The 18,404-nt window shown below is 43.3% G+C and overlaps 1 protein-coding gene across 1 annotated transcript in view; it reads right to left on the bottom strand.

Moving 5' to 3' along the window:
- Positions 1 to 662: 662 nt before the first annotated feature.
- Positions 663 to 18,404, bottom strand: part of LOC106579157 (rho-related GTP-binding protein RhoN) — a 59,069-nt gene continuing 41,327 nt past the window's right edge. The window contains exons 3-5 of the mRNA XM_014158763.3: positions 11,509 to 11,618; positions 6,858 to 6,992; positions 663 to 1,674 (exon numbers count right to left, since the gene is read on the bottom strand). Of these exons, the coding sequence (XP_014014238.1) occupies positions 1,420 to 1,674; positions 6,858 to 6,992; positions 11,509 to 11,618 (500 nt within the window). The 3' untranslated portion in view covers positions 663 to 1,419. The remainder of the gene's footprint in view (positions 1,675 to 6,857; positions 6,993 to 11,508; positions 11,619 to 18,404) is intronic.

The raw sequence follows: 18,404 nt of genomic DNA, 5'->3' as shown, positions 1-18,404 counted from the left end.
AGTTCTGGTTGCCAAAATAAAGGTAACACGTGAGTAAACGAAGGATACAACATATATTGAAAGCAAATGCTTCCACACAGGTGTGGTTCCTGAGTTAATTAATCAATTTGAGAGATCTCAATGGGTTTGAAAGAGGGGTCTCAAATGAGCATTGTGTGTGTCAGTCACCAGATCTCAACCCAATTTAACATTTATAGGAGATTCTGGAGAGGTAGTGTTTTCCACCACCATCAACAAAACACAAAATGATGGAATTTCTCATGGAAGAATGGTCTCACATCCCTCCAATAGAGTTCCAGACACTTGTAGAATTATTGAAGCTGTTCTGGCGGCTCGTGGTGGCCCAACGGCCTATTAAGGCACTATGTTGGTGTTTCCTTTATTTTGGCAGTTACCTGTGTATCAGCTACTGTGAGAAAATAAAATATTGTCAGTGTTATGTGGTTTATACATGGCCGGCTATGTAGCAATAGCATGTTAAGGCCAACAACTTGAATTTAACATTAAGGCAACGTTGTGGGTTGTGTATTTTCATGGTACCAAATCTAATTCTTTATCTCACTTATTCAAAACAGTGTATGTTTCTGGTCTCTGTGTCTTTGGATCCTGAGGGAGCTGGATGGATTACAGTCATGTTAACAAATAATAAAACCAGGGTTAAATTCTCTTCATTTAGCAGAGAAAGTTACTTTTATTTCAGCATCACACATACAGCAAGACATATAGCAAAAACTGTGTTATAACTGTTTTCCTTCTGAGATTTCCCTCAAATGTAATTGTTCAAATACGAAATGTTAATTTTCAGTAACACATCAATGTTATGTGGTGTCAGTGATTTGTTACGTTTTTTATCCTCCAAAGCACTTGCTGGTTTAGAAAATTTGTGTCACGTTGGCCCATTGTTTGTATTTTGTCGCTCTGGGCACGAAACCTTGGTTTGTTAAGCTTCATCTCGTTGTCTCAGATGGAATAATAATAGAATTCCCTGACATTTAAGTCGGTACACTTTGCGCGCGTCTTTTTGTGCTTCATTTAGTTAAACACTTAAATAGAATGCCATCTCAGGACAGGACACTACAGAATAGAAATAATTCCAGAACAATCTCGTTACAATTGGCTCGTCTTAGTTTTCCCAACCGCTTCATTCTTTTTTCATTACCTCATTCATCCCCCCATCCCCTCATTTTCTCTCTCACTCTATTCCTATAGCCAACAAATCCATGTTTTTGTCCATGTTTCTCCGTTGTTCTTTCTCCACAGGTTGATGGTTTAAAAAGGAAAATCGTCATCCTCGCTGCAATGACCTGCATTCATTTGCAGCGCAAATTTTTTTTAACCAATAAATAAAGTCAATTTAATATACATTGTCTCTTTTGTACATCGTTTGGGTCAGTTGGTACAGTCTGGACAGTCCGACCCCTACATGAGCACACAGCTCTTGGCCCGGTTCTTTCTCATGGCGGGGGGGTGCTCCAGAACCTCAGTCCGGGGCGGTTGCTGGGAGACCCGCTTGAGGCCGCGGCGCGAGCCGCTGCGTTTTAGCTGGGGCCGGTGGAGGCGGGTTACCGAGGTCAGGGTGGTGACGTGGAAGACATCGCGGACGCTGTTCTCCGAGTACTTGGACGTGCACTCTGTGTAGGCCACGGCGCCGATCTGCCTCGCCAGGGTAGTGCCCTGGAGATGGAGAGAGATGAAGAGTCACGTTAAGAAATTAGAATTTACACTTTTGACAAGGGTGAGAACACAGAGAGTGGAGGTTTATAGGAAGAGAGAGTGAATTAATTTGAGGTAGAGAGACTATGTGGATTCAAACACACAGGGCTTATTTCATGGCTTATTTTAAGGGTGGCAGGTAGCCTAGTGGTTAGGATAGCTAGGTAGGACAACCACATATCACAGTCATAGTAAGTACATTTTTCCTCAATTAAGGAGCCATTAAGCAAAGTCAGAGCTAGTGAGGGGGAAAAACGTCAATTGCGAGTGTTAGTTCACGAAAGGCTTCTTGAAGAGGTAGGGTTTCAGATGTTTTCGGAAGATGGGCAGGGACTCTGTTGTTGTGCTGGGCCAATTGGGCCTCTGTTGTTGTGCTGGGCCAATTGTGCGCCGCCCTATGGGACTCCCAATCACGGCCGGATGTGATACAGCCTGGATTCAAACCAGGGACTGTAGTGATGCCTCTTGCACTGAGATGCAGTGCCTTAGACCGCTGTGCCACTCGGGAGCTGGGGTGTAGGGTTTCAGCATAGCCTGAAGGTAGGGAGGGGCAGTTCCTCTTGCTGCTCCATAGGCAAGTACCATGGTCTTGTAGTGGATGCGCGCTTCGACGTGAAGCCAGTGGTATGTCCGGATGAGCGAGGTGACATGGGAGAACTTGGTGGGCTGCAGCGTTCTGGATAAGTTGTAGGGGTTTGATGGCACAAATGGGGAGACCAGCCAACAGCGAGTTGCTGTAGTCCAGACGGGAAATGACAAGTGCCTGGATTAAGACCTGTGCCACTTCCTGTGTGAGGTAGGGTCGTACTCTACGGATGTTGTAAGGATGAACCTGCAGGAGCGAGTCAGTGCTTTGATGTTTGCAGAGGATGACAGAGTGTTGTCCCAGGTCATGCCAATGTTCTTTGCACTCTGGGAGGGGGACACCGTGTAGTTGACAACCATGATGGAGAGGTCTTGGAGCGGGCAGGCTTTCCACGTGAGGAAGAGCAGCTCTGTCTTGTTGAGTTTGAGGTGATGGGCCGACATTCCAAGCTGAGATACTTGCCAGGCACGCAAAGATGCGCGTCGCCACCTGGGTGTCAGAAGGGGGGAAGGAGAAAAGTAGTTGAGTGTCATCGGCTTAACAATGATAGGAGAGAGCTTGTGAGGATATTTATTTTTACCGTTATTTTACCAGGTAAGTTGACTGAGAACACATTCTCATTTACAGCAACAACCTGGGGAATATTTTCAGGGGAGAGGAGGGGGATAGGTAGCTGGGAATGATTAGGTGGCCGTGACAGTATGAGGGCCAGATTGGGAATGTAGCCAGGACACCAGGGTTAACACCCCTACTCTTACAATAAGTGCAATGGGCTCTTTAATGACCTCAGAGAGTCAGGACACCCATTTAACATCCCATCCAAAAGACAGCATCCTACACAGGGCAGTGTCTCCAATCACAGCATTGGGATATCCTGGGGCATTGGGATATTTGTTTTAGACTAGAGGAAATAGTGCCTCCTACTGGCCCTCCAACACCACTTCCAGCAGCATCTGGTCTCCCATCCAGGGACTGACCAGGACAAACCCTGCTTAGCTTCAGAAGCAAGCCAGCAGTGGGATGCAGGGTGGTATGCTGCTGGCTATGACAGAGCTGAGTCACTTGGTGTATAGAAAGAAGAGGAGAGGGCCTAGACCTTAGCGTGGTGCAGAGTACGTGGTGCAGACACAGATCCTCTCCAAGTCATCACGTCACCTGGTAGAATACATGCCATGTTCCATTCAGTGAGGGAATAATCCCCAGCCAGATACACAGCATTATTGTGATTATTATATCTCTGCAATATGTCCTACTATGAGTCCGTTGTGAGAATTCATTCATACAGAAGGAAACGGGCAACATTTAAGTCTCTGTTTTGACCCTAAGCAGATTATGGCAGAAGTCGTCGGGTTCATCCGCGATTCACCCTTGTGACGAGCGGATTCCTTTGGGATTGAATTGGACAGCAAGTTGTAAGTCTTAAATTGCTGGCAGTTGATTTGCATTACAGGCAGCGGTGCCCTTTGATCGAGGCTCTTTGAGGACAGCGAGCGAGTTCTGAGCTCAGAGTGTTTTGAGGAGCTTCAGTTAAGACGGAGGAAATCGAGCAAAGTGACATTAACGTAACCTGATAACCGGTCCCTCCTGATTGGCAACTCAATTGGGTTTGCTCAATGAAATTGGTTTCATGATTACATTTGGGGTTTTTTTCTGTTTTTTTTTCATTATCTTAGTAACAGTTTCATAAGCAGTTTGATGATCTTAATATGGGTTCTTTTTTTGTCTGCGTTGTTACTGTTTCCCGTCGTGTGTCTGCTTTGCTGTAATTGACTGGCATGCCAAGGACATTTCTTCCTAAGCTCCTCTCTGGAGAAAATAGGGATGTGACTTAGCGTTTAAAGAATTGTCAACTCGTAAATAACATTAACATGAAAATAGGCCATTAAAATTCACAGCCTCCCGAGTCCGTCAGTCCGTCTCTCTCTGTTATTGCCTGAGGACATTGAAACAAAACAATTAAATTGTTCCACTTAGTGTTTGTCTCACTCCCTGGTTCCAACTCTTTTAGGCTCTGTACTGTATGCTTTCGTATTTGAGAAACTATTTGAACTAAATGTCATTTTCAGAACTGGAATACTGTGTACATTAATGCACAGTAGGTGCCCTCAGTACAAAAAAAAGTGTGTTTTAGATTACCTCTATGCCGAGTTAGAGTTTTATGTATTGGAACATATCAGAATGTTAATGCTACGTTACATGAACGCTGAGAACAGTAACTAGTAGAAGTGAGCCAACAGGAGTGAAGAAGTACCTTAACATGCTGTTCCCTGTCTGGGCACGTGAAATATTCAGTGTGTTCCAGCTAAACTCAGCATAAAAAGAAACGTCCCTTTTTCAGGACCCTGTCTTTCAAAGATAATTCGTAAAAATCAACAATTAATAAACAATTAATGAACATGCACCTGTGGAACGGTCGTTAAGACACTAACAGCTTACAGACGGTAGGCAATTAAGGTCACAGTTATGAAAAGTTAGGACACTAAAGAGGCCTTTCTACTGACTCTGAAAAACACCAAAAGAAAGATGCCCAAGGTCCCTGCTCATCTGCGTGAACATGCCTTAGGCATGCTGCAAGGAGGCATGAGGAATGCAGATGTGGCCAGGGCAATAAATTGCAATGTCTGTACTGTGAGACGCCTAAAACAGTGCTACAGGGAGACAGGACAGACAGCTGATCATCCTCGCAGTGGCAGATCACGTGTAACAACACCTGCACAGGATCGGTACATCCGAACATCACACCTGCGGGACAGGTACAGGATGGCAACAACAACTGCCCGAGTTACACCAGGAATGCACAATCCCTCCATCAGTGCCCAGACTGTCCGCAATAGGCTGAGAGAGGCTGGACTGAGGGCTTGTAGGCCTGTTGTAAGGTAGGTCCTCACCAGACATCACCGGCAACAACGTCGCCTATGGGCACAAACCCACCGTCGCTGGACCAGACAGGACTGGCAAAAAGTGCTCTTCACTGACGAATCGCGGTTTTGTATCACCAGGGGTGATGGTCGGATTCGTGTTTATTGTCTAAGGAATGAGCGTTACACCGAGGCCTGTACTCTGGAGCGGGATCGATTTGGGGGTGGAGCGTCCGTCATGGTCTGGGGCAGTGTGTCACAGCATCATCAGGCTGAGCTTGTTGTCATTGCAGGCAATCGCAATGCTGTGTGTTACAGGGAAGACATCCTCCTCCCTCATGTGGTACCCTTCCTGCAGGCTCATCCTGACATGACCCTTCAGCATGACAATGCCACCAGCCATACTGCTTGTTCTGTGCGTGATTTCCTGCAAGACAGGAATGTCAGTGTTCTGCCATGGCCAGCGAAGAGCCCGGATCTCAATCCCATTGAGCATGTCTGGGACCTGTTGGATCGGAGGGTGAGGGCTAGGGCCATTCCCCCCAGAAATGTCCAGGAAATTGAAGGTGCCTTGATGGAAGAGTGGGGTAACATCTCACAGCAGGAACTGGCAAATCTGGTGCAGTCCATGAGGAGGAGGTGCACTGCAGTACTTAATGCAGCTGGTGGCCACACCAGATACTGACTGTTACTTTTGATTTTGACCCCCCCTTTGTTCAGGGACACATTATTCCATTTCCGTTAGTCATATGTCTGTGGAACTTGTTCAGTTTATGTCTCAGTTGTTGAATCTTATGTTCATACAAATATTTACACATGTTAAGTTTGCTGAAAATAAACGCAGTTGACAGTGAGAGGGCATTTCTTTTTTTGCTGAGTTTATGTGCTTTTAGGTGTTTTGCCATAGCTAATGGAATGTCTGCATTAGGGCACCACAGATAGTCTGAGCCATGCAAATGTCTGTGCCGTAGCTTCGTGCGTGCGCGAGCTCTTGCATGTGTGTGGGCTGTGAAAGAGCAGTTGTGCACACATGTTTACACAGGGTGGACAGGTACATATCAACAAGTTTATACCGTAGAAGTATGTCTGTTTTGTGCTTTAACCTGTTTGGCTGATCATGCCAGGTGTATCTGTCTGCTTACACTGGGAACACACCTGAGAACAGCTCTACAACTTTACTGACGGCCAACCCAAAAAGGAGAGCAACTACAGGCATAATGTATGTAAGAGCAGTGAACAAAAATATATATTTTTGAAATACAAAAGTAGAGGAATGTTTCCAGAACAGTGTGTCACATTATCACATTGGCTACATCCCAAATGGCACCCTATTCCCTTTTTATCAGGACCCATAGGGACCCCATTTGGGATGACATTGTCCCCAACGTACGCATAGTTCATAGCTAAAGTTCAGCCTAGAAATAGCCTCACGTTTTATTTGACCTGTTTTGACAGGTGTTATTATGCTTACGACAATGTTCTGAAGGTGTTATGCCATCACAGTTTACAAATAAACAGCTACTGGCATTGCCATACATTTTTCATAACACACTAGGCTAAAGCGTACTGCTTGCTATGATGTTTTCCTTTGACATTGTCCTTCCAGCACAGTTCCAGGGACTACAATGGATGCGTTACCAGACCAGCACAGTACAGCTTGGCATGGATTGGCTCAGTAGTGAGAAACAGTCAGTCCTGACCTGTTCATGAGTGACGGGGATGAGTCGGAGTTTGGATAGCTCTCTCAGCACGTTGAGGTCCGTCCGCATGTCCATCTTACAGCCCACCAATACCACCTTGGCGTTAGGACAGAACTCCTGCGTCTCCCCCTGCCACTGAGGAAGAAGAGGAAGAAACTAGTCAGAACCGAGCGTAACAGGTGAGCACCAATATCCAAAACATATCTATTTTAAATATATGAAACCTGGAGAAATCTATGTTTATCTCTTTCAGTTAATGTTATTTACATTGTATGGATATATTATCACTACAGTAACTCAATGGCCATTGAAATAACACACTGTCCATTGAAACAAGTTGTCACATGACCGTTGTCAAATGACAACTGAAGAATTGAACGGAGCACGAGTTCTGTCTCACAGCTACAGTAACCACAACCACATACAGACAACACTCCCTCAGAGTTCCATCAGAAAGAATAACAACACACATTATGAAACAGACAATACTCATTTGAACTCCAAGTCTCAATGTCGACATGTCACACTCTGTACTTGGTAGCCAATCTCCCTACTGTCTGTGCTGGTCTGTCTCTCCGTCTCACTCACCCTATATCTCTGACTGCTTACAATATCGCTTCACATTATCCGTTGAATGATACCTCCTCTGTTTCTACTCAATACAAACAATGCCTTTCTTGTAGACGACCGTCCACGTGATTATGGGCTCTGTTCATTAGTGTTAGTCATCATGTGCTGTTGTCTTGGAAAAGGGCTTTCTGTTGAAGACGTACTGGTGAATCAATGAACGTGACCTAGACAAGTCACAAGGGCCAAGAGGCAGGGTCATTGTGTTTATATACTGAATAGAAATATAAACGCAACGTGCAGCAATTGAATTGATCTTACTGAGTTGCAGTTCATATGAGGAAATTAGTCCATTGAAATAAATTCATTAGGCCCTAATCTATGGATTTCACATGACTGGCAATACAGATATGCATCTGTTGGTCACAGATACCATAAAATAAATGGGCCTCATGATCTCGTCATGATATTTTTGTGCATTCAAATTGCCATCGATAAAATGCTATTTTTTTCATAGTCCGTAGCTTATGCCTGCCCATACCATAACCCCACCATGGGGCACTCTGCTCACAACATTGACATCAGCAAACCGCTCTCCCACACAACGGCATCCACGTGGTCTGCGGTTGTGAGGCCAGTTGGACGTACTGCCAAATTCTCTAAAACAATGTTGGAGGCGGCTTATGGTGGAGAAATTAACATTCAATTCTCTGGCAACAGCTCTGGTGGACAATTCTGCTGTCACAATGTCAATTGCAAGCATTGTGTTGTGTGACAAAACTGCACATTTTAAAGTGGCCTTTTATTGTCTCCAGCACAAGGTGCATCTGTTTAATGATCATGCTGTTTAATCAGCTTCTTGATATGCCACACCTGTCAGGTGGATGGATTATCCTGGAAAAGGAGAAATGCTCACTAACAGGGATGTAAACTAATTTGTGCACAACATTTGAGAGAAATAAGCTTTTTGTGCTTATGGAACATTTCTGGGACCTTTTATTTCAGCTCATGAAACATGGGACCAACACTTTACATGTTGCGTTTATATTTTTGTTCAGTATATAAGGTTAGGCAAAGCCAAACAACAGAGTGAATAACAGACAAAGAGCAGAGTGAATTGTCCATTTTCATTTCGAAGGATGAGAATGGTTAATGACGGAAATTATTGGTGATGCGCAACAATGATATGTACTGAAGATAACATTTTACAAATTGTACTTAAAGCCCCTCTAACGGTAGTTTCACTTCCTCATTCCAGTAAATGTTTTGCCTGAAAACAGAAACGTAGGAAGTATTTCCTTATTACGTAACTATTAGGACATGTTCCCAAGGCCAGTAGGAAAATGTCTGACCAGTGTGTATCTCATTCCGTGTATTACATTATTACTCTTAACATGTGTTCTTTGCTTCAATGACATTTAAATCAAATCTAGGCCTATGCTCTGCTTCAATAACATTCTCTGATTCCCGGTAGTAGTACAGCTGAGCCACTGGTTGGTCAAACAGGAGATTACAGCACACACAGCCAACAGGTCTATTACATAAGCAGCATGTATTATACATGCTAGTTAGATATAGTCTTTGTTTCTAGCCCCCGAGTGGTGTGTGTGTGTGTGTGTGTGTGTGTGTGTGTGTGTGTGTGTGTGTGTGTGTGTGTGTGTGTGTGTGTGTGTGTGTGTGTGTGTGTGTGTGTGTGTGTGTCTGTGTGTGTGTGTGTGTCTGTGTGTGTGTGACTATGGGATATACAAGATGATCTGTACTGTACTGAGGTCTGGGAGGAAGCCTGAGGACTGGGTGCGACAGCTGCCACATCATACTCTCAAGAGTCTCCAGTTGCTTTTTCGATTCTTCCCCTTCTCACCCAAAATGTTCAGTACCCCGTCCCCCCTCTCAAAGATACAAAAGCATTAGATTAGTGAGGGGACATTAACAAGGGCACACTTCGGGGAGAAGGGAACAGAATGGGAATTGGGCTCCGTTTTCACCCTGGGAAAACCGATCCCATCATAGGATCCCACAGGGAGGGAGGGGAGGACATGGAGGACAAGGGGGTATAGTTTAAGGAGAGGAAAGAAAGAGTGGAAGAGATAGAAGGATGTTGCCAGATACAGAGGAAGGTTTGAGGTCACACAGAAATGCTGTGTGAAGAAAGCAGGAAGCTATACAGTGACAAGACAGAATCACTGATTAGTAATACAAAATCACTGATACCATGTGTCCTCACTTAACACTCGTCACTTAGACATGCTCTGGTACTTTGGCGACTAAGAAAGTATTTTCTAAACCTCCTGCTTTGGGCTGGATGTGTCAATGTGAAGTTCATACAGGCATAATCTATGAGCAGAATTACTGTTTCACCTCAATTAGCCACGAAATCCCTAGTTTGAGAGCCTCTGTTGCATTTGAGTGACAGCTAGCAAGAGGCCTGCCCAGCGTTATCCAATGAGGTTGCAGGGCGGGCCCAAAGGCTCAGTGGGCACAGCAGAGAGCGAGAGCGAGAGAGCAAGGACGTGGTGCACATATGTAACGTAGTACGCAATTTTCGGGGACCAGTTTTGGCTCGTGAGTGCCACTTTCAGAACTACTGGCTAAAAAGTATACAAAAGTACCAAAAAATGTCTTTATATTTTAATACTTAAAGGAAAATTCTATCCAAAAATTCTATCCAAAAATTCTATCCAAAAAAACGACATTTTGGAATTTGCTTCATTAGTCCATTGTTGATATAGTCACAAAAGCATTTGCATGCCAGCAATCAAGTTTTCAAGATGTATAACTTAACAGAAATACAGCCAGTGTGATGCATTTTGCATCATAGTTTTCCTTTAACACTTGAGTGGAATTTATTGTTGGGACAGCTTTTGTCTGGCTTCAGTGGTATGAAAGATTTGACCCCTATGTCAAATAGAAGCACTTGGCACTTGAAATATCACAGGGGGTCAAGAGCCCAATTCTGGAGGACTATTGTGAGAGGGGTGTATTCAACGCCCACCCTTGGCCTGTTGGTAAGAGATTAGCAAGGCATCTATTTAGGGTCACAGGTCAAGTGAGCCCTCAAGAGCCCCAAGTGGACCTCTATCAGAATTTGGGGTACCCCCGCCCCCTCCTTCGGTTTTGTCTCGTGACTCAAAGAGTGGGGAATGTTATCTCTGAATGGCGATGCTGATGATGTCATGGGTGAGCGATGGGCTTGACATTAGGAATGTCCACTCCACCCAGTCAAAGGCATTCCTTGCCCACACAACTGATATTCGCTATACACTATAAACAACAAGTCTTTATCATTCAAACAAAACGTGTAGACCTGTAGGTCCCAAATGTTGTGGCATTGTGGCCCAAAGAAAGACTTCCAACAGAGAGTTCCATCAATTAGAGACCGCCGAGGCTAGGGCTTTGGGAAACAATGCCAAACTTCTCCCTCTTATTAAGTAAATGCATATTATTTTTGAAGAAGGCTGGGACAATGGATGGATTACACCTCATTTTGTGTTCATTTTGTGAGAAAATGACCTCACAAAGGCCATAACGTTAGCTTCTAACCTTCGGTAGAACATTACCTAAGGGTCTGTGATAAGCCTGCATGCTTTAAAAAATATATATATATATATATATATATATATATTTGTTCATTCCTGTCTCGGCTAGGTTATTCTCACAAGCAGTGTCTCTTTTAAATGTAGTCCTTACTGTTCTAAAAGGAGCTCTAGGATAATTTGAGATAAGGGATCATGAACTAGGTAGCCTCGAGGTTAGAGCTTTGGGCCAGTAACCGAAAGGTTACCGGAGCCAAAAACGTAAAACAATAATAATAATCTCAATCATTTCAAATCTTGCTAACATTTGTATACAATCACCTGTCGGATTTCCAAAATTAAAATCACTTGGAGCTGATTTCCAGTTAGTTTTTACAGTCATTTATGTCCAACAATGAAGATTAAAAAAAATGCAATGCTCTGAAACATTGGGGGGCCAATTAAAACCACCCACTGGCCAAATTCGGGCCGCCAGTTGGCGAACCCTGTTTTATATAATATTTTATTGAACTGAAGCACAGACACGTGGCTTTGCTTCGTAGCTCACTGACCTTCTTCAGCACACTGTCCAGTGTCTCGGGGCGGCTGATGTCGAAACAGATGAGCACAGCGTCAGCGTCGGGATAGGCTAGCGGCCGCACATTGTTGTAGTAGGACGAGCCTGTGGACAAACGACAACACACAACACGTCATTCCTTTTGAATATCCAAATTGGTCAAATATGAAAAGACGTATATCATGGAACATAAATATTTTTAGGTAAGCAAGCTATGCATGTTTAGCTTACACATTGCTATGTGAAATAATGTTGTTTTGGACCCACCTAAAAAACAACTTCACTATCATGGCTGCTTCAGACATTTGTTATGTAGTGGGGGTGGCTCGCCGCACTTATGTGTAACCTTGCTCAAGACCTGACAACTCCCAGATCTAATGTCAAGGCTTTAGTTTATGGTTACAACTGTGTAAACACTGCTTTTTGATGGAGCGTTCAACAGAATTGACACCCTGTATTTCGGTATGGTGTTTGTCAGGGGGCTCTCTCTGAACTGACCATTGTGACCGGTGTGTGTGTGTGTGTGTGTGTGTGTGTGTGTGTGTGTGTGTGTGTGTGTGTGTGTGTGTGTGTGTGTGTGTGTGTGTGTTAAAGTTTCAAAGTTTATTCGCCATGTCCAACAGGTGTAAAACAGTACAGTGAAATTCATACCTTCAGAGCTCTTTCCCAACAATGCAATGATCATCATAATAATAATAATAATAATAATAATATACGGTGCCTTCAGAAAGTATTCATACCCTTTGACTTATTCCACATTTTGTTGTGTTACAGCCTGAATTCAAAATGTATTAAATAGATTTTCTTTCTGCACATACGCTACCGTTCAAAAGTTTGAGGTCACTTAGAAATGTCCTTGTTTTTGAAAGAAAAGCAATTTTTTTTTCAATTAAAATAACATCAAATTGATCAGAAATACAGTGTAGACATTGTTAATGTTGTAAATGACTATTGTTGCTGGAAACGACTGATTTTTAATGGAATATATTCATAGGCGTACAGAGGCCTATTATCGGCAACCATCACTCATGTATTCCAATGGCACGTTGTGTTAGCTAATCCAAGTTTATAATTTTAAAAGGTTAATTGATCATTAGAAAACCCTTTTGCAATTATGTTAGCACAGCGGAAAAGTGTTGTTCTGATTAAAGAAGCAATAAAACTGGCCTTCTTTAGACTAGTTGAGTATCTGGAGCATCAGCATTTGTGGGTTCGATTACAGGCTCAAAATGTCCAGAAACAAAGTACTTTCTTCTGAAACTCGTCAGTCTATTCTTGTTCTGAGAAATGAAGGCTATTCTATGCGAGTTATTGCCAAGAAACTTAAGAGCTCGTACAAAGCTGTGTACTACTCCCTTCACAGAACAGCACAAACTGGCTCTAACCAGAATAGAAAGAGAAGTGGGAGGCCCCGGTGCACAACTGAGCAAGAGGACAAGTACATTAGAGTGTCTAGTTTGAGAAAAAAGACGCCTCACAAGTCCCCAACTGGCAGCTTCCTTAAATAGTACCCGCAAAACAAAGCTGACATTGACTATCCCTTTGAGCATGGTGAACAGTGAAGAGGCGACTCCGGGATGCTGGCCTTCTAGGCAGAGTTGCAAAGAAAAAGCCATATCTCAGATTGGCCAATAAAATGAAAATATCAAGATGGGCAAAAGAACACAGACACTAGACAGAGGAACTTTGCCTAGAAGTCCAACATCCCGGAGTCGCCTCTTCACTGTTCACCATGCTCAAAGGGATAGTCAATGTCAGCTTTTATTTTAATTTCTTTTCATCTAACAATAGGTGCTCTTCTTTGCGAGACATTCGAAAACCTCCCTGGTCTTTGTGGTTGAATCTGTGTTTGAAATTCACTGCTCGACTGAGGGACCTTACAGATAATTGTATATGTGGGGTACAGAGATGAGTTTTTCATTAAAGAAATCCCATTAAACACTATTATTGCACACTGAGTGAGTCCATGCAACTTTTTAATTGACTTGTTAAGCAACTTTTTACTCCTGAACTTGCTTGCCATTAAAAGGGTTGAAGACTTGACTCAATAGATTTCAGCTTTTTATTTCTTATGAATTCATAAACATTTAAAAAAAAAAAACATGTTTATACTGACATTATGGGGTGTGTAGAAGCATGAAAAATAATACTATTTAATCCATTTTGAATTCAGGCTGTAACACAACATGTATTTCCTGGATGGCTGGGAGCTCGCCCCCAGTAATGCGCTGGGCCATCTGCACCACCCTCTGTAGGGCCATCCGGTCAGGGGCAGTGCAGTTGCTCTACCAGACGGTGATACAACCAGTCAGGATGCTTTCAATGGTGCAGCTGTAAAAGTTCCTGAGGATCTGAGGGGCCATGCCATATCGTTTCAGCCTCTTGAGGGAGAAGAGGCATTGCTGTGCCGCCTTCATGACTGTTCTGGTGTGAGGGGACCATATTAAGTCCTCAGTGATGTGGACACCGAGGAACTTGAAGCTCTTGACCCTCTCCACTGAGGCTCTGTGAATATGGATGGGAGTGTGCACCCCCTGTGCACCCCCTCCTCCTCCCTGTAGGCTGTCTCATCGCCATTGGTGATCAGGCCTACCACCGTCGTATTGTCAGCAAACTTGATGATAAAGTTGGAGTTGTGTGTGGCCACACAATCATGGGTAAACTGGGAGTACAGTAGGGGGCAAAGCATACACCCCTGTGGGGCCCCCGCTTTGCAGGTCAGTGTGGTGGAGGTGCTGTTGCCTACTCTCACCACCTGGGGTCAGCCCATCAGGAAGTCCATGATCCAGTTGCAGAGTGAGGTGTTCAGTCCCAGGGTCCTCCTGGGCTTGGTGACAAGCTTGGAGGGCACTATGGTGTTGAACACTGAGCTGTAGTCAGTGAACAGCATTCTGAATGTGTGTGTGTCTATGTCTGTCTGTGTGGGACCTGTGTGACCTATATGTGGGGGTACTAGGGGCCACATTCCTGTGCTGAACTGAATGTGTGGGGGACAATCCCCCCTCCACTGCCCCTATTGTAACCCCCACTGTGTCCTTTGTCACCACTGCACAAGGCTTTGGGCACTACAACAAAAACTGTCCAGGAGAGAATGTGCAGAGACATGGCTGATTTTTGCTATAGCACACACACACACACACACACACACACACACACACACACACACACACACACACACACACACACACACACTCAAACATGTAATTGTAGAGTACACTATGTTCTGTGCAAATATTTGTCACATTCAAACATTACCATTTTGTTATTACAACTTTCTCACTGTCTATCAGAGCCTGTGTCTGCCCCAGTGCCCATGTTTCATAGCGAGTGAGTCATGCTCAAGACAGATCGCGGGAGACAATGCTTGCGAATGGATTTAGAATATTGATGAGTGGCGGTTTGGACGTTGAGTTTGCATCGTCTCAATGCTCATTCTGGCCAAAACACTTGCAGACTTGAGTGATCACTATCGAACACAACAGCAAGTGGCCACTCGATAAAGAGCTAGGGGCCAAGTGTCCAGTTTGACATTCAACCTATGACTGTGGTATATAGAAATTCATTGCCCCATAGCGGTCAACGCAATAGGACCATATTCTGTATTGTGAATTTAAGTTGAATTTTATGAATTTTTCTTATAGTTTTAACAGAAAACGGACGTAAAAAAATGTCACATCCTGTGTGTGCGGGCGCGCACGCTTCTGCTTCTGTGTGCGCACGCTTCTGCTTCCGTGCGTGTGTGTGTTCCAATACCCAGGTGTGTGTGTGTGTGTGTGTGCTCGATACGTGTGGCAGTGTGTGTATGGACAGAAAAGGTCAGACTAAAGGCCGTACCCTTTCTCTCCTCTTGTCTCTCTCTCTGACTAACTCCTGCTCCAGGGTTTCAGAATGAGAAAGCAGTCTGGAGAGGAAAAGATGAGGAATGTAGGAGGGTGGAGGGAGACTCTCCTCCCTCTTTGCCCTCCTTCCTCCCTCCTTTTCTCAACACTCTCTCTAAATCAGATCTCTTCAGGACCCATCAGTGCCAGTAGGGGATAAGCCAGAGTGTTCCTAACTCCTAACACACTGGGGCTCTCCCATAAGGCACTCATTAGACACACAGCAGAGGCCCGGGCCCCTATTGGCCCCTTACCATCCCCATAAACCCCCCTTGTCCCAGTCCCCACAAACCACAGCCCCATGCACCATCCTCCCTCACCAGCTGCAGCACAGCTTCTCACTGTACCAGCTTGCCTGGCACAGATGACAACACTAGGCTACAGGAAAACTAAAGTCAACTTCACTATAGTGTAGTTTTGTTGTTGTTTTGAACAGTTTTATCTAAATTACACAGTAAAAAAAAAAGATGATTTCAGGTATAATTGCTGCTGGATTGTGAGTTTACTCAACATTTGGGCATATAGTTGAATTGAATTGTTGACAAAATTTTAGGTTGAGTGAATATATAATTCCATTTGAGAATTTATTCTACCTTATTTACATATTTCTCAGTGTGCCGTGCATTTCCAGTGATTTGTAATTACCATCCATGACTATATTTGTTAGTGACAGATCCATGGTTATTGTATTAAAAGGTGAAAGCTACAGGACTGAAAGCCAAGTGAGTGTCTAAGTGAATATTTTATCTTTAAAACAAAACAAATTTGACAACACATTACATATATCATAAGGCCTTTCTTTGAGGGCCTAGTTACACCCTAACACAGTGGTCTGAAACCCCTGGTTTACAGGCTGCATCAAGCCTGCAAGTCACATTATGCTGCATTTAGGCTGCATTTAGACAGGCATCCCAATTCTGATATTTTTTCCACTAATTGGTCTTTAACCAATCACATCAGATCTTTTCATATCAAATATTTTTCAGAGCTGATCTGATTGGTCAAAAGACTAATTACTGAAAGAAAATATCAGAATTGGGCTGCCTGTGTAAACGCAGCCATAGTGATGTGTCATTTCTATTGGAATCCAGTCAGAGTAAAGATATCCAACAATTGGAACTTTTAATCAACCGCAACCTGCATTGAGAATGACTGCCGGGGTAGTTAAGATTGATTATTCAGACTACCTAAATCATATAAACTCTAAAAATTTAGTTAGTTTAGAAAAAAGTACACTACCATTCAAAAGTTTGTGGTCACTTTCTTTTTATTGGCCAGTCTGAGATATGGCTTTTTCTTTGCAACTCTGCCTAGAAGGGGAGCATCCCGGAGTCACCTCTTCACTGTTGACGTTGAGACTGGTGTTTTGCGGGTACTATTTAATGAAGCTGCCTGTTGAGGACTTGTGAGGCATCTGTTTCTCAAACTAGACACTAATGGACTTGTCCTCTTGCCGGGCACTGGGGCCTCCCACTCCTCTTTCTATTCTGGTTAGAGACAGTTTACGCTGTTCTGTGAAGGGAGTAGTACACAGCGTTGTCCGAGATCTTCAGTTTCTTGGCAATTTTTCGCATAGAATAGCCTTCATTTCTCAGAACAAGAATAGACTGATGGGTTTCAGAAGAAAGTTCTTTGTTTCTGGCCATTTTGAGCCTGTAATCGAACCCACAAATGCTGATGCTCCAGATACTCAACTAGTCTAATGAAGGACAGTTTTATTGCTTTTTTAATCAGAACAACAGCTTTCAGCTGTGCTAACATAATTGCAAAAGGGTTTTCTAATGATCAAATAGCCTTTTAAAATGATAAACTTGGATTAGCTAACACAACGTGCCATTGGGTGGTTGCTGATAATTGGCCTCTGTACGCCTATGTAGATATTCCATTCAAAAGCAGTCGTTTCCAGCTACAATAGTCATTTACAACATTAACAATGTCTACACTGTATTTCTGATCAATTTGATGTTATTTTAATTGACAAAAAAATGTGCTTTTCTATCAAAATCAAGGACATTTCTAAGTGGCCCCAAACTTTTGAATGGTAGTGTATGTTATTTATGTTTGTGTAGCATAAGATTGATCAACCAATCAATGTACATCCAAAAACACCAGTATTGAAAAAAACTAATCCACCTGCAATAGAGCATGCTGGGAAATATGATAATGATGGGTGTGGTTTTGAGCAAACATGAATGTGTAATTTTACCCAACAAGCTTATTCAAATTCAGCTAACTTCAAGCAGACTTTGTTGAGTAAATAAACACATTAGCTTAAATTCTTGTCCTTTTGAAGTCCACTCAACTCACAGAATAATGCTGATTAAGCATTTGGTTAAGTTGGCTTTTTTTGGGTGTGTCGCTAATCTTAACTGTTTTTTACTGCTCTTAATAGCTGAAAACTGTTGTAGTATACTAGTGATTCATCTCAAATGGCACCCTATTCCCTATAAAGTGCACTACTTTTGACCAGAGTCCTATGGGCCCTGGTCAAAAGTAGTGCCCTTCATTGGGAATAGGGTGCCATTTGGGACGCACTCTAGGTCCCCATAATGCGTAATGGTCATTTTATGTTACTGGCACCTGAGAAAACAAGACTGTTTGTTTGTTTTTGGCTCTGGATTTGAAGATGCCAAGATGATGGATTTCAAGATTTGTTGCTCAAGAAAGACAATGGTACACTTTGTGCTTTTCAGTAGAGATCTAATTTAATTAAATTCAATCTAACTTTTGGGAAGGGGAAGGAAAAACAATAGTATGTACTGAGTGGGTTCTTTCTTTAATATCGTCCCAAACATTGTTTTTCGTTAATAACGTTGTGCCAGTGTGAGACGCGCCGTTCAAACATCAATGAAAAATGCACGGTGTGAAGTCAACAAAAGTTATCGTCAACCAGCCTCCAAACCCATCATTTCTATTTGTGTTTCAGACAGAAGGAAGAGAAAAAGAGAGAGAAAAGAAAGCGAGATAATTGTGTCTGGAAAGTGGAAACCTTTCTACCTACCTGTTGCCATGT

This window comes from Salmo salar, chromosome 19 (assembly GCF_965601325.2).
Source record: "Salmo salar chromosome 19, fSalSal1, whole genome shotgun sequence".
Lineage (NCBI taxonomy): Eukaryota > Metazoa > Chordata > Actinopteri > Salmoniformes > Salmonidae > Salmo > Salmo salar.
Note: the sequence above shows the minus strand (reverse complement) of the source record. Positions and strands in the feature narration are given on the sequence as shown.